The following is a 16004-nucleotide window of genomic DNA, read 5'->3' on the forward strand; positions in this document are numbered from 1 at the left end:
GTAAACAGTGGGGCAATCTTTATGAAATAGTACTTTACTTTTTCATCTGTAAGCACATTTTTTTAATTCAGGACTATTTTCATATTTCAGTAGTATACTTTTAAAAATAAAAGCTCTGAATACTTCCTCCCTCACTTTTTAGGGGACGACAGAATCATTTCTTTATCGATGTTGCCGAGGACTGAACGCAGCTACCTTAAAGTGGATACATTTGCCCTGACTTCTCAACACACTGGGAAAAAAAATATGTTTTCTGTCTTTTTAACCAGAGGGTGATCAATTTTTAAGTGGCTGCCATTTCTAAAAATGAATATTTAGCAATTTGGCATGGGCATCTTCCAGGGGGATCAGCTCAGACCTCATCAGCCGACCGCAGCTGGTTTCCCTGCAGGAGAGAGCTGGCTGGTTCGCCTGCTGTAGTCTGGCACTGTTGGCAATAAAAAGTGAGGCTGCCGTTAATCCAGAGAGGAGCTGCCGACTTTCTCAGGCATTGCTCCCTGTTGCATGGCTATTGCACATATCCTCTGGGGACAAGTCCTCTCTCGCTCCGTCTACCTCTCTCTCTCTGTGTATCCATTACGTGGACACTCCCTCTCTCTTTCACCCTCTCTGTTCTCCCTCCTACCTCTTTCTGTCTTTATCTCACTTGGTCCAAGTTTCGTGTCCCCCCCCCCCCCCCCCCCCCCCCTACCTCCCTTCCCTCAGTGTACCCCCTTTCTTTGGCTGCTGTGAGTCCTGTAGCTGAACTGCTCCTCCTTGTGTTTCAACAAGCACATCACAGGTTACCAGTAAAACCAATCGCCAGCAGGGTGGCTGTTCCAGTCCAGTATTTCTGAATCTCTGAGTCATGTCCCAGAATAAGCTGTTGGCCTGTTTCACTCCAGTTCCCGAAAGGCCGAGACAATGAGACAGTTTTAATTAGCTGAGTTCTCGAGAGGAGAGACCTATTTATTTCAGTTTGGCTCTCAGATGTTTCAAACAAAGTGCAGATATTCTGGAAATGTTAAGTCATCAACAGTTTTCAAATCTGGTTTGTTGCCAGGTTTGTTTTCTCATACTTGTGTGATTCTTCTCAACGCCTATGATGTATAAGAAAGGCTATGTGGAAAGGTAACACTAGGGGGTGCTGTAGTGTCAGTAACAGACCGTCAGGAGTCACTGCTGTGTACCAGCCTTTCATTGTGCAGAATATGTCAGCTGCTACAGTCCAGGACATTGACCAGGGGGTCAAACACACTTTGGTTACACCACTGAGAAGACAGACGAGAACAAAAGACGAGTACAGAGAGACCCATTTCACGTATGTTGAGTGGAAATGAGAGCTGAGTGTTTTAGAAAACTATTCTTAACATCCAATGTTTAATATTCAAGACTTAATATTCATGCACATGATCTTCATTTTGGAACCTTGTTCAATTATACTTCTTGAATAATGTTTGAATACATTGATGGAGGCAGTACTCAGTACTTCAGTAAATTCTAAGTAAAAGTACTTTTTCTGCAGACAACTGACTGGCGTATTCTTTTATAATATTAAATAGCTGATGCATCAGTGCTTAAATAACATTTTACTGCTGTAGCCGGTTGAGGTGGAACTAGTTTTTAATACTTCTATTTGCACAGTGATGTAGTTTAGTCAAGTTGCAAACCTGAGAGCCTTTCATATAGCCTCAAATAAGGAGATTAATGGGGTGGTTAACAATGTGTTTGACCGTAAGAGGGCGCTGTTGTCAAAGCAACTTCCTCTGCATTTAATAGAGTGGTCTGCGGTGGATCGCCTTGTCTCGACGGAAACGGCTGCAGGACGAGACCAAAGCAGAAGTTCAGCCTCGGGGTTATTTGTTATTTACTCAGTGGTCGGTTGGACCAGTTTTAGCGTTGTTACATATTGTAATTACGTTTCTGTTTCCCGAAATGTTTCTCATTGTTTCTCTGTTTGTTCACCCGATAAACCTGACTTTGACCCGATACCCAGAATATCAATCAGACCAGATGTAGGAGGCAGCCAGTTAGATCACTTAGCAGAGCTGTGTGTGTGTGCGTGTGTGTGTGTGTGTGTGTGTGTGTGTGTGTGTGTGTGTGTGTGTGTGTGTGTGTGTGTGTGTGTGTGTGTGCGTGCGTGCGTGGGAGGAAGTTTAAATCCCCCGGGAGATGAAAGGTGTGCGGTCTCTGCCTGACATTGCTGCGGGTCTTTTATCATGCAGAAAGGCGAGTGACATCCGACTCGCTGCTGCTGCTCAGTCGCCACAAATTAGAAATCTAATAAAGCCCCAAATAACAGACTTTACTGGAATATTAATAAGACAACTAAAAAAAGTTAAGAAGTATATTGTTATAATAACACAGTGTATGCATGTGTATATATATATATATATATATAGTAAATATGTATCACTGTTTATCAAATTGAACAACAAAGTTAATACAAATTATTTAAAGGAGAAATATTCCTAAAACTAATCTAAAGTGATTACAACTTTTTGTGAATTTGGTGAATTCCTTGCGACCTTCGGCTTTCTTATTCATCAAATAACGGTTATACTAAGAGCAACAACTTCCATATTTATAGATCTTTTTTTTCTTTTCTTCGTGCTTTACTTTTTTACTTCAGTCGTCCAGGTTTTGGAGGCTGCAGTCTAATCCCCCTGCATGCGTCCACCATTGGTTGCATATGGTGTCTTTTAAGAAGCACTGAGTCAGATCAAAGCGTCTGTTCCTGCAGGTTCACCGCCCAGTTTGTCTCTGGCCGGGATATGAATTGAGGAGAGCTCGCTTCAACACGCCTTTTCTTTACTTCAGGACTTTTCAGGCTTTCTGGCCGTCCGCGTGTGCGTGTTCGTGCGTAATGTGTGTGGGGGGGGGCTTTATTGTCGCCGACCAAAGAGGGGATTAGACGATTTTCAGGCACTCACCTTTTATTCAAACAAATTATTCACTTCAGCTAATAAAAGGAATTTGACGCACGTGAACTGTTTTGAGGTCGATGGGGGTTTTGCAAAAACGTCCGACCCCCATCGCACTACTTCAATACACTGTCCTGAGCATATTTTACCCACTTTAGTGCCCATATGCATAAACGTTGTAATACACACACTTCATTTTTAAGTTGTAGTACACGAAAAGGAATGGAGGATCCCTGGATGAAAGCTTATCTAATGACTGGTCAAATGAAGAAGGCCTTGTTCAGAAACCTGTATCAGCTGCAGTGTAAGATTTTGTGTTACGTTGCTCAGGGATTGATTGCCCAAAAACACAACTGCGTTTTATATTCAAAACCTTTGAAAGCAACATCACAGGTGCTCCCAGTCTTGTCTCAGCATTCAATTCACTGTTCAATACCCATTTGGTTTAACTCTGCGCACGCACATGCAACCATACGCCCCATGCGCGCGCAATGTATGGCGAGGGAGGGAGAGGGCATGAGGGTTTCTGAGGTGAAGTGGGGGTGAGAAGAAGAGGAGTGTAGAGAGAAAGAGAGAGAGGAGAGATGTGGAGTGGTCGTGAGGGGATAGGAAGGAAAGGAACACTCTTTTTGCTGCTCAATTAGTGTTTTAATCTCTTTGTTAAGCTTTCCTCGAGAGAACAACGGGATCACACTTTTCAAATTACTGCTTTGCTTTATTTACTCTTTTTAGAGACAACGGGTGAGGGAGAAATCCCCTAGCACTTTGCGTAAATCCCAACTAAACCATTTTACGCACGACTTTGAACTGGAGTTTTAAGCAGTAAACTGGTTTCACATTTTTACTAGCTGCTTCTGACCTTTTGGATTATAAACTGTGGCCTTTTTTTCCTCTTGTCTTTTTTCATCTTATTTTAAATGGCAGTTTTATTTGATAGTTTTAAATCCTAGAGACTGGAACGACAGGGGGTTTTCAAGAAAAATAGACGATACACAAGATACACTCGAGTTGGACTCGAACTCCCTGCATCGCCAGCACTACGGGGCTCGCGTCCAGACCCAGCAGGACCGAGCAGGACGCCGCCTGATTTTATGCCGATGTCTCAACAGCAGAGCACTTTCCCCAGTACCGGCTGTGTGGCGGTGACGCGGCGGACCATGGACAACAGGCCTGTCCGGAGAAAGCGAACCGGTGCCGTTCGACATCTGCTGCTGGCAGCCGCCTTCCTCGCCTGCAGCTCCCAACTGCTGGTGGTGGATGCCAACTCATGGTGGTGAGTAATGATCGCTGGTGGTGCATTGATTTTGTATTTTTTTAATTTATTTTTTATGTGGTGTGGTGGCTTATACAAAGTGGATGAACTATGGCCTCCATTTAGTGGTAACTAATAGGAGAGCAACTTTGACAGATTTTCCATACACATTTTTTTTAAAGTTGAATATGTTAATATCCATTCATTTGTATCTGACAAAAGCCTTAAAATATGTTTAAAAAAGAAAACTGTCTCATATCCTCCATCTTTGTGCTTGTATGCTGCTGATAAGATGACTAATGGGAAAAATGTGAACTATGGAGTTTGTGTTTTGCCTCTTGTGTCTCTCTGTGTGTGTTTTGGGGGTGATGCCCCGGTCTTGTTGAGCCCTAACAGTGAATGGAACAAATGTGAGGGCTCTGTCACAATATTTACCCTGGCTGAGCCCCAAATGGCACTGCATGGCAGCCTGCTGTTGTGCCTATAGCACCGTCAATTAGCCACACTTGTTCTTGACTTACAAGACGGCTATGCAACAATGCTGTTCAGTTGGCTTTCTGATAATGTAGCGGAGGATGTGTACAGGTCAGTGGAGTTCACCTTCCTGTCAGTTTATGTAGAATGAGAATAGGTGGTTCATAGTTTCCATTTAGCGGTGTCCTCCATCAAACAAACACAATCTAAAGACAGCTCCCATGTTGTCCAAATCATGCAATATTTTCATAAATGCATTCATTATGATACATGAACTGATCTTCCTTTAGCTCTTAAGATTGGGACAATCTTCACACAATTTGATTTTCCTTTGTTTAGAAAGCCTTTAGATGGCCATGAAGGGAAAAACAATGAGATTAACTGTCATAGTGTGTGTGTGGGCACTAATTGTCAGTTTTTCAAATAAAAGGTGATTAAAATTGTGTGATATGGGTACAAATGTTCGTGTGAAAAGGACAGGAAAGGAAACACAAGGGAAGTGGTTGCAGGGATGAACACCAGAAGAGTCCATCTCCACTTTATAGGCCAGTTCTACTAATAAACATGTCTGAACTTTGTCCTCTACAGCACCAACCTCCTCTCAGAGAGAGAGAGAGAGACGTTTATCGCAGAGATCCTGTCTCTAGCACTTATCTTTGATCGTAACCGATAGAGTTTACTGGTTCAAATTTAGACTTAATATGGCGTCTGTCTCTCAGGTCACTAGCTCTGACCCCGATCCAGCGGCCAGAGATGTACATCATTGGAGCACAGCCTCTCTGCAGTCAGCTGTCTGGTCTCTCTCAAGTAAGTCCCTGTCTGCATGTTTTATACCTCTTTTTAATACATTTCAAATGTACACCTCTTTAAGCGGCCATGGCTTTAATTTAATTAATTGATGAACATATTCTGAAAGAAATAGAGTTCAGTTTTGTATGGTGTGGCTCTACAACATCAGCAACAACCAAAAGAGCAACGCCGGCTCTTCCTCCTCTGCACCCTGACTCTGAGGAAATAGTCAAATAAAGGAGAATATCCCCACTGAGACCGCTGAAGTGTGAAACCATTAATGGTCCTAATCTCTGCTAATCTCTCCTGTGCTGCTGCGCTGTCTGCAGGGCCAGAGGAAGCTGTGCCAGCTGTACCAGGACCACATGGTCTACATCGGAGACGGAGCCAAGACAGGCATCAAGGAGTGCCAGTACCAGTTCAGACAGAGGAGGTGGAACTGTAGCACTGTGGACAACACATCCGTGTTTGGACGGGTCATGCAGATTGGTGAGTTTATTGTTTGATGAGATTAGGAGCAGAGTAAGAAGAGGTTGTTGTTGTTGTCTTTCTCCCCTCCTAAAAGTCCTGTCTATCAATTTGAGAGTGATGGGTTTGAATTCTGTGTTTTGTGTTATGGTTTCTTCGCCAATAGGAATTTATCAAGCATGCAAAAGCTCAGAAGTTACACACAAACATGTCAAAACAGCAAGACAGATCAAAAGATGCATTGTGGTGTTGGCTATTTTGACTAATAAAATAAGCAATGACAGAAAAGGTTATAGGTAACAGGTTCGTACTGAAAAATCAAGCAAGAGTTGCCACATGTTTTACATAATAATCCATCTTTTAAACTGAATTATTTACTAGGTTGTTTTGATTGGACTGTTATGATTATTATCACAAGTGTTTGGACAGGTCATGCAGATCAGGGTGTTGAATCTTAGACAGAGCAGAATAGTGGTCATTTAACAAACTTGTTAAATAACACACTGTTCACTGTATGTTATTGTTAAAATGGGAATATGAGTTGAACAGTAGCCCAAAATTAAAGCAGAGTAACTAGGTTTGGTAAAGACACTATTGGTCCAATGAATACAGCCTAAGAGTAAGAAACACTTGATGTCTTGATGTCTTTTTTTTGCAAACAACTTTATCATGTTTATTTATTATTATTATTATTATGTTGTATCTTAGTGGCCTATCATTACAATATTCAGGGGCCACAATGAGTCTATACTTTCACGTTGTAGTATAGTTAGTACATATTTGAAAGCTATTCTTATTGTAGTGTATAATTAGTTTTTCTATCTCTTTTTTTACTGTTGAACTTTTCCTAATTCCTGTGAGTATGTGGAGTTTTTCACAACAGCCATTAGTCTATTGGATTACGGTAGAGTTAGCTATATAAGTAAAATAGAGTTATAAGACCTATTCATTTGCAATACTGATAACATTAAACGCGACGACGACTCGGAAGAGTTGCGCAAGGCAGTTTATCAAGACGCATACAAACTCGAGCAAAAAGAAAAGAAAAAGACGTGCAATTCCCAGACAGTAGTTTTAGTAAACCTCCACCTGTAGCTCAGATCCTGGATCAGTTTCACGTGCGTCTAATTCCCAGCAGGCGATATGGGAAACCTCTCATCAACAAGTAAGTGTCAAATCCGCTGCGGGCAGTCAGACGAGGTGTTTGCTGCTCTTTCTCTGTCTCCGTCCCTCTCTGCCTGTCTCTCTATTGACAGTCAGTCTATCTCCAGGTTTATATGGAGGTGTTAGTCGGTCCATTGTCCTTTCTTTTGAAATGCGCTGATGAGCTGACACCGAGCCGGCAGATCCGGACCCGCTATTTGAAGTCTGGGCTCCGCAGTCTCATAAACCTCTCGGCCTCTCTCTGTCGTCCTCTGTCTCATTATCCTGCTGCATAATATGTGCATCAGCATCCTGACTGGGACAGAGCTCCTAAAACCTTGAATGAATAGCTCACACGTCTCAGCTCTGCATGCATACCTGCCTGTCTGTCTGTCTGGTGTTGATTCCAGGCTGCAGGCATCCTGGAATACAGTGAAGAGCGATACTATAGCATTCAAGTATCAACCCGACGGGAAATACACACACACACCAGCTATAAAACTTAAGTTGTAATAGTATTGTAGCCTGTTACATGCCTACTTTAGAAGATGCATACTAATATAGCTTAAGCATAACAATATAACAATACCGTCACAACGTATCGTGACTGTTTAAAAGGGGCACCCTGAAACTAGCAAATCAATAAATAGCCTAAGGAAGCAAAAAAGAAAACGAAGAATGATTTTAGCCACCAGACATTGGTAACGAGGTGCAATTACAGTAACGTTAAAGCATTAAATATGCACTACACGCCCAAAATATGACACTATATAATAATAATAATAATAATAATAATAATAATAATAATAATGAGCACTTTATTTATATAGAACCTTTAAAAACCGAGTTTACAAAGTGCTTTGACAGACAAACAGCAAAAGCAAAGTAATAAAACATAGAAAGCTCAGCAGCGAGGCCCCAAAAAAAACAAGAGTTAAACCCTGGTAATAATAAAACCAACAGATACGATAAAAATGAACTAATAAATTAAATCAAATAATGAATACATACAGTTCTCTGCTGCAACATTGCAGGGTTATCATAGTGAGAACACAAGCATGTATAAGGCCACTGTGTGTCGGGCAATAAGGACATTTTGTTGTGACGAACATCGCTTGAGGAGAAATGTCACCCTGTGTTATACGACCTCACTGTGCTCTTTGTAAATGCGGTCTCAACCAGAAATACCACAAGGCTGTTCACATGTAAATTGTCAGTTTCAGAGCACTTAACCTCCTACCTGTCAGGCCATCGTCTTTGTCCTCTCTTCCTTCTTAATGGTTTGTGTAGTAATGCAGTGAATAGACATGCAGGTTGTGTATTCCTCAGTGTTAGACGTGTTGGTCTAGTGAAGAGCAGTCATTCATATGGACTTGTGCATGCATCAAGGCAACTACAAAGTGACAGCAGTCTGGTTGTTTATTTGAAACTGAATAGATTTTTTTCCGAATCCTTCTCTCTGGTTCAACATTAACATTATAAGTGTGTATGTAAGTATGGGAGATTGACTATTTACCTGCACGTAGGTCTTTGCAGTGCTACGAATGAGAATTGGTTTCTGGCCTGAAGCTCCCTTTGAAGGGTCAGTTCACCCCAATTGCACTTCCTTTCCTGTAGTGGTACCCATGCAGATGGTTTTCATTCATTTGTCCACAATTTGAGGTGTCCACATTTGTGAATTTCCCCCCTTTACCCTAATACGATAGAGAGGATTGTAAATTAAAAACTCACATTTATCCGCATCATGTCTTTTCTAAAAATGTGTATGAATAATGCAAAAAACAAATTGTCAACAATTAAGTAACTGGAACATTTGTTTCCAAAAAGAGGTTTAAAAAAAGGGGTCGACTAACCAGAAGTAGGACAGGTAAACCCAGAGGCCAAGTACATGGGGTCACGGATTTACCTAATTAACTGCTGCATATATTGTATGGATCTGGTGTTTAAAGTTGCAGAGTTAAAATCACATATATTGCCTATTGTTGGGTGAAGTGGGTGTGGGACTGTTTGCTGTGTGTGTGTTGGGGAGTGGGGTGGGGTTAACCTGAACAGTTACCCATGTTTCCTGTCGGTGAACACACACATTCCCCAAAGCCCTGGAAAATAAAAAACATTGTGACAAAACTTACCGGGTGTATCTGAAGTGTTATCTCAGAGCACAGTGTTACTCTACCTACTAACTCAAGTTTATAAGTTATAAATATCTATAATTTGAACATTCCTCTCCTCTCAGGCTCGAGGGAAACAGCCTTCACTTACGCCATCAGCGCAGCCGGAGTGGTCAACGCTATCAGCCGGGCGTGCCGCGAGGGCGAGCTCTCCACCTGCGGCTGCAGCCGGGCGGCTCGACCCCGTGACCTTCCACGCGATTGGCTGTGGGGTGGCTGCGGCGACAATGTGCATTACGGCTACCGCTTTGCCCGGGAGTTTGTGGACGCCAGGGAGAGAGAGAAGAACTACCCACGGGGTTCTACTGAGCACGCCCGAACACTGATGAACCTGCAGAATAATGAAGCAGGGAGACAGGTACGGGAGACACACATGTGCATTTAGTTTTATGTCCGAAAAAATAGAATTGATTTATTTTCGGAGTTTCGGAGGTCAAACTTCAGTGAAGAAGTGTGTTCACGCCATCCTATATCTGAATGTCTCCAAGGAATGTGTGTGTGAGTCGAGGTGGCCTGACCTGGTAGTATTTCTCAGTGTGTGTAAGTTATTTATTGGGAGGGTCCAAATGGTATAACTGCTAACGCCCTTGGAGTCTGGCTGGGTCGCCAGGTCAATGCGCATTCCAGGGAAGTAACACACACACACACACACACACAAGGTCATAATACACACATATAAATGCAGCAACACAATGGACAATAACATGCTCGACTGTATTTAAAGTTCAGAAGTGAAACAAAACAATGTGCTAGAAAACAAAAAGAAAGACAGCAATGGATGGATGTGGTATCTTTTGTCAAATTATCATGTTCTAGTTTCTGAGGTTTTTTGGCCCTCTCTGGTTGCCATTTGGCAACTATTAGAAGCTCTAGTCTTGATACCGTAGCTAAAGGTGTTTGGAAATTATTTCAAGTGGTGAGAAATGCACTAAAAGAAACCTTTCACCTTAAACTAGGCTACAAGCTCGCACACAAACGCACACACGCTGACACACACACACATACACACCTTCCTGGTTAAAAGGTCCATTTGCCAGTTCTGGTACACGTTGGATCAGGAGAATGTCTTTATCTTCAATTAGAGGAGCTTTGTTTAAGCTGTTTGCAAGACAAAGACGCTGTGTGTGTTTGTGTGTGTGTGTGTGTGTGTGTGTGTGTGTGTGTGTGTGTGCGCGTGCATGTGCATGTCGTCTCAGCTCCATTTGATTTGTGTGAGAGACATTGAGCCTGGTTTTGTGTGAGTGTGTGTATGAGGGGTCAAAGGTGAGGGTCTGGAGAGGTTGTGTTTCTGCTGAGGGTCCCATTGGGGCTATAGGAGAGTGTATAAGAGAGAAAGATCTATTGCTACAGCCCTGTATTAACACACATGCACACACACACACACACACAGTTCCTCAGCTTTTCTGTAACACACACACACACACGCACACACTCTTTTGAATGACTTTTCCTCCTCTCTCCTGTTTGATCCCTTGTTTTCATTGTCGTCTGTCCATCGAAACGGAAGAGAGGAGAAGAGAGAGATGAAAAGGAGGAGAGCGAGCGAGAGGAAGACAGTTTCTCTTTTCCTCCTCATCCCTTCTTCTCTCTTTCTTTCGTGGACACGCCAGTTTGTCCCAAAGCGGGATTTGTCTTGCTTGGTTGAACAAGGCAAACCGCGGGGCTTTTGTGGAGGTGACAGGGGCGTGCCGCTGTGTGTGTGTGTGTGTGTGTGTGTGTGTGTGTGTGTGTGTGTGCTCAGCTTCATTTGATTTGTGTGTAAGGCGGATAACGTGGTCGTCTGTGTGTACAAGCGTCTGGAGACAGAGACGCAGGGTGAGGGATGGACCTCTGTCACACTCCCTTGACTCTGAAAGACACACACACACACACACACGCACACACAGCCACCCAGGTCCACCGTCTCCGTTTCACACAAATCAGATGAGGCCGACTTGTCACATATAGAGACCAAAACAACGAGCTGTACATTCCCAGTCTAAAGACAATAACAGGCCTCTGAACACTCATCTTTCAGATTCATCTCTCAACCTGCGCATCACTTTGTTGCTCGTTGCAACGCCTTAACTGTTTTCAATAAATACATTTCATCGTTGTTTGGAACCAAGGAAAAGTCATTCTAAGCACTTATCTCCACTGTGGGCCTAAAAGTAATACTATAAATTAAGGCATTTGTCTAGTTGATGTAAGAGTGAAGCTATTTTAGGAATGTAATACACAGTAGCTTCAATTAATTGATGGCACAAGCAGATACAGACTATTTATGAATACATTTTTCTTTTTCTTTCAGGCTATTTAAAGGGAAGTTTGAGAGAAACATATGATCCTTAGTTTGTTTTGATGCTCTGGTGTAATTTTCCAAAATGATCTTGTTAGAACGGTCTTTGATCTACAAAAACAAGAATGAGTTACGAGCAGCATTCCACAACAAATGCTCTCGTCTCTATCTGCAATGCAGTCGGCTGACAAAGAGCCATCATATCTCCTTATCACAATCACAAGTTTGCCTCAAAGGGCTTTACAATCTGTACAGCATGCAATCCAACAGTTCAGATAAGGAAAAACTCCCCAAAAAACTCCAACAAATAAAGGGAAGCATCATCAGAAAGAGCAACAGAGAGGGGACAAGCATTAGATGTTCACACAAAACAGTAATAAACCACAAATATGACAATATGTCGCAATAAGGCAGATAGACTGCAATTATGTTTGAAGAATATGGCTACAGGGAACTGCTGATAAATATTTTTATTTTAATTGAAAGTTGTCCTGCAAAGTTAATTACCCTTGGTTGCTGAATTGAAGTTGCTCTGATGACCAGTAGTAGAGCACTAGCTGTATAAAAAAAAGCCAGAAAAATAACCTCAGTCAGAAAAATAACCTCAAAACTAAAGCTAGGATTAAAATTGAGAACAGGATTTTGATTGTAACAACAAGAAGATCCGACAGAAACATGTGTCCCTCTTTTTGGAAATCTTTACTCCTCATTCATTGCTTATTCTGTCACAAAGGATGAGCTATGTTCTCTATTTCTGCCCCATTATACGACTACTAACTACTCACACACACACACACACACACACACACACACGGCTCCTAACCCCTAACCCTGTCTGAGCAGAACCTATTGTGCCTGACACAGAGACCGTGTCACCACCACGGATGACTGACCGTGTGTGTGTGTGTGTGTGTGTGTTTTTTCATCAGGTCCAGTGTCACTGCGCCCAGCAGGCACAACCCACCAAATAGCTCAGTTTGATGCAGGACACACACAGACACACACAGTATAGGCATGGTTGGATTATTTTGTGTTATCGGCAGCTTGTAGTATTGATAATAGGAATAATAATGAGCTATTACTATACAGTTATATAAAGTAAAAATCAAAAGTTGAAAATAGATCTTGTTGTGGGCTGTAGCTCAAAACCTCAAAGTGATTCCTCCCTAATATCTTTGAAAATGTTATCCACAATTTGGCTAAAAAAAGAGTTGCGATCCTAATTTTTCCTGATCCTCTAATAAACCTCACAGTGGGGGATCTGAGGAAACATGAGGGCTCGTAAAACAACAAGTCATAAAATATGAGGATTTTCTCCTGATGATGTGTACAAAACTAATTAAAAAAAACTCTTTAACTCATCACACTGTGAGCAGTATGAGGTATAAAGATAAATATTTAGCACATTCAAAGACAGCAAAGAAGCACACATTTTGTGAAGCTATAGAAGCCTTGTTTTGAGCATGTCATTGTCCCCAGCTCTCAGTGGCTCTCTGATGGGGGTCACAGGGGTCAAGTCACAGGATTGGAGGGTGCCGAGTGCTATGCCTGCTGGGTAGTAAAGTAGAGGAGAGGGTAGCAGGGTTGGGAGGTGGGGGTCGGGAGGGTGTTTGGGATGCAGGGGTTAAAAGAGGTGAGAAGGTAATTGAGATCAGGCAGTGTGAGGAGTGATGGGTTTCATTTGTGTGAGGGGAAACCTAAAGAACTGATTCAGCAAGTATGGTGGGAACTGGCATTGCTGCAAACATGACACATAACACAGTACATGATTAGTGACATAATACATAGTGGTGGTGTATGTGTGTGTGTGTGTGTGTGTGACTTGTTTATTGAATGCTGCTTAACTGGCCTGGTTTAGCTGCAGGAGTGTGAAGGGCTCCCCCTAAAGCCCACCGCTGCCGAGGCCATAAATCTTGTATTTCCTGTTCTGTTTTCTTAGCATACGCACGTGTAAAAAAAGAAAATCATTTGTAATGTTCAGACCCGGCCAAAAAACCTGCAAACTCAAAAAGCAAAAAAGCGATGAGGATGAAAATAATAAAGCAATCCGGCACTAAATTTATATTTAGTGTCTCAGATGATGGGTCAAAATGGGTCAAAATGGGACGTTTAGTTTTAAAGTATGGCAAGATTTTGTAGGCTCTAGAACAGACTTGCTTTATATTTATATTTTAGTGCTCCTATCTAGAATGATTCTGAACAAAAGTAATAAATGGCAGATCAGTGGATCTAACGCATGATTTCTTTGTCGTGGAGGGATTTCCCTGACTTTATAGCAAATCCAATTATATGTCATGTGATACTTTTCTTTTTTTAAATGACTGCTTTCTAGCTCGGAGCTGTGTGGGAAACTAGATTTACAATAGAGCCACATTTCCTCTGGTTCGCAGCAGCCCGTCAATTCTCAGTCAGCTGTTTGTTTTAGTTTGGTGGAGTAGTACTGACAAGCCGTGTCAGGGAACAGCATGTATGGATGGAGCAAACATATTTTCTTTGTTTTTCTTTGCTTTGCATTTTTTTCTTTTGGTCATCTATTTTCACCGCACATTTTAACACTGTGGTGTTTTTGCATCAGCGCCCAATGGGGTGTAGCAGTGCATGGATAGGTGCGCAGCTGGCACATGTGGATCTCTGTGGCTATGGTGTTGGTTTTTTCCTCACATTTAATTTGACAGTTGGCAATTAAAAAAGTGACCCAAAACTCCAGAGTTCATGAATTAAAACTATATAAGCTTGAGCGTTTGTATCCATGATTTTTGCAGGGACAGTGTTTTGAGCACATTTATTTTGCGTAATTTGGAGCAGTTAAACATGTTGACCACTAGATGGCAGCAGCGTTGCAGCAAATATAGTAAATATACAGCACAACATACAACTACCAGACTGGATGCAGTCTTTAAGGCAATTTCATGAGGCATATTTTGAGTTTATTTTTTCGAATTTCTTTCTATCTTCTCTTTTACTTTCCTATACACAATTCAATATGAGTCCGTACAGTGGGAATTTATTGTGGGATAGAGAAGATAGTGATGAAATCAGGCATGAGAACCACATCTATCTAACACCTTGTCTTGTTCTCTCACTCCACCAGGCGGCCTATAACCTTGCAAATGTAGCCTGTAAATGTCACGGCGTCTCCGGTTCCTGCAGTCTGAAGACCTGTTGGCTCCAGCTGGCCGACTTCAGACGCGTTGGAGAGTTCCTGAAGGAGAAGTACGACAGCGCGGCTGCCATGCGCATCGGACGCAAGGTAATGAGCTCACAGCAGACGCGCCTCTTCTTCTAGAGTGTCATGAACTAAGCACCGAGCAGAATTATACACAACAAATAATCCCTGATTCGTTCCCCTTCTACTAGGGCAAGCTGGAGCTGGAGAACAAGCGCTTCAACACCCCGACTGCAGAGGATCTGGTCTACATCGACACCAGCCCTGACTACTGCCTACGCAACGAGACCACGGGCTCTCTGGGCACGCAGGGCCGCCTCTGCAACAAGACCTCGGAGGGCATGGACGGCTGCAAGCTCATGTGCTGCGGCAGAGGATACGACCAGTTCAAGACCTACAAACACGAGCGCTGCCACTGCAAGTTCCACTGGTGCTGCTACGTCAAGTGCAAGCGCTGCACGACACTCGTGGACCAGTTTGTGTGTAAATAGCACACTGGCAGATGATGGACGGATGGGAGGGGATGAAGAAGGAAAAAAAAGGAGGAGAGGTGAAGAGGGAGGAGGTGACGGGATGATGGAGGGGGAGGGGTAGATGACGTTTCAGGGTTTCGTTCGGGATAAGTTAAGACACACAAGGTCCATTTTCTGACCAGTTTCCCTTCTCTCCTCCATTTATAAATCGCTGCCTTTTCACACGAAGCGCAAACGCTGCGTTAGACCACCTGTGTAGCCTTTTTATGATTGTGTGAGTGAAAAGCACAGTGATGGATTGATAGAGTAAGGAGGCATGTGATTTCTTCCATGTTTTTCGGACAACTCTTTCTCACCGCCCCGGCATCGCATTCTGCTTTCCTGTATGATATCCTGATCTCAACCCTGAAGGAAGGACAAAACACAATGGATGACCACGGAAGGACATCATGGACCTAGAAAGTGGAATAACTGGATCTTAAAAAGGGGACACATATGACTAGTGTGATGACAAAAATATGAGCGATGAAATAAATATATAATTAAATAATAAATAAACATACAACTCACGATTGTTATTTAAAGGGACTTAAACAAACCTAAGGCACACTTTGGACCCATAAAACTCACGTGTTCAGGAATCCCACAATTCAACTCCTTTTTGGAGTTCAAAGCCATGAGAGTGGCTCTCTCAAAGAACTTTTGACCTTTAACCCTGCAAGAGAAATCCTTGCATACATGAGCTGTGCCGCTCTAATACACTCGGAATAAGCGCACCAAAAAATGCGGACAAGACAAGAGTGAGGAATCAGATACAGAAAGGGAACAGCGCTAAAAGGGAAACAGTTCAATTAAGATTGAGAGGGATTGTTATGCCACAAAATTCCGGG

At 42.6% G+C, this 16004-nt stretch overlaps 1 protein-coding gene across 1 annotated transcript; it reads left to right on the forward strand.

Moving 5' to 3' along the window:
* The first annotated feature begins 4000 nt into the window (after positions 1 to 4000).
* Positions 4001 to 15601, forward strand: wnt5b (wingless-type MMTV integration site family, member 5b). Its single transcript, XM_034526180.1, has 6 exons — positions 4001 to 4176; positions 5349 to 5436; positions 5748 to 5907; positions 9263 to 9555; positions 14567 to 14725; positions 14833 to 15601. Exons 1-6 carry the CDS (start codon positions 4001 to 4003, stop codon positions 15130 to 15132), a joined length of 1176 nt encoding a protein of 391 aa, XP_034382071.1. The 3' UTR covers positions 15133 to 15601.
* Positions 15602 to 16004: the final 403 nt, after the last annotated feature.

The sequence above is a fragment of the Cyclopterus lumpus genome, chromosome 23 (assembly GCF_009769545.1).
Source record: "Cyclopterus lumpus isolate fCycLum1 chromosome 23, fCycLum1.pri, whole genome shotgun sequence".
NCBI lineage: Eukaryota > Metazoa > Chordata > Actinopteri > Perciformes > Cyclopteridae > Cyclopterus > Cyclopterus lumpus.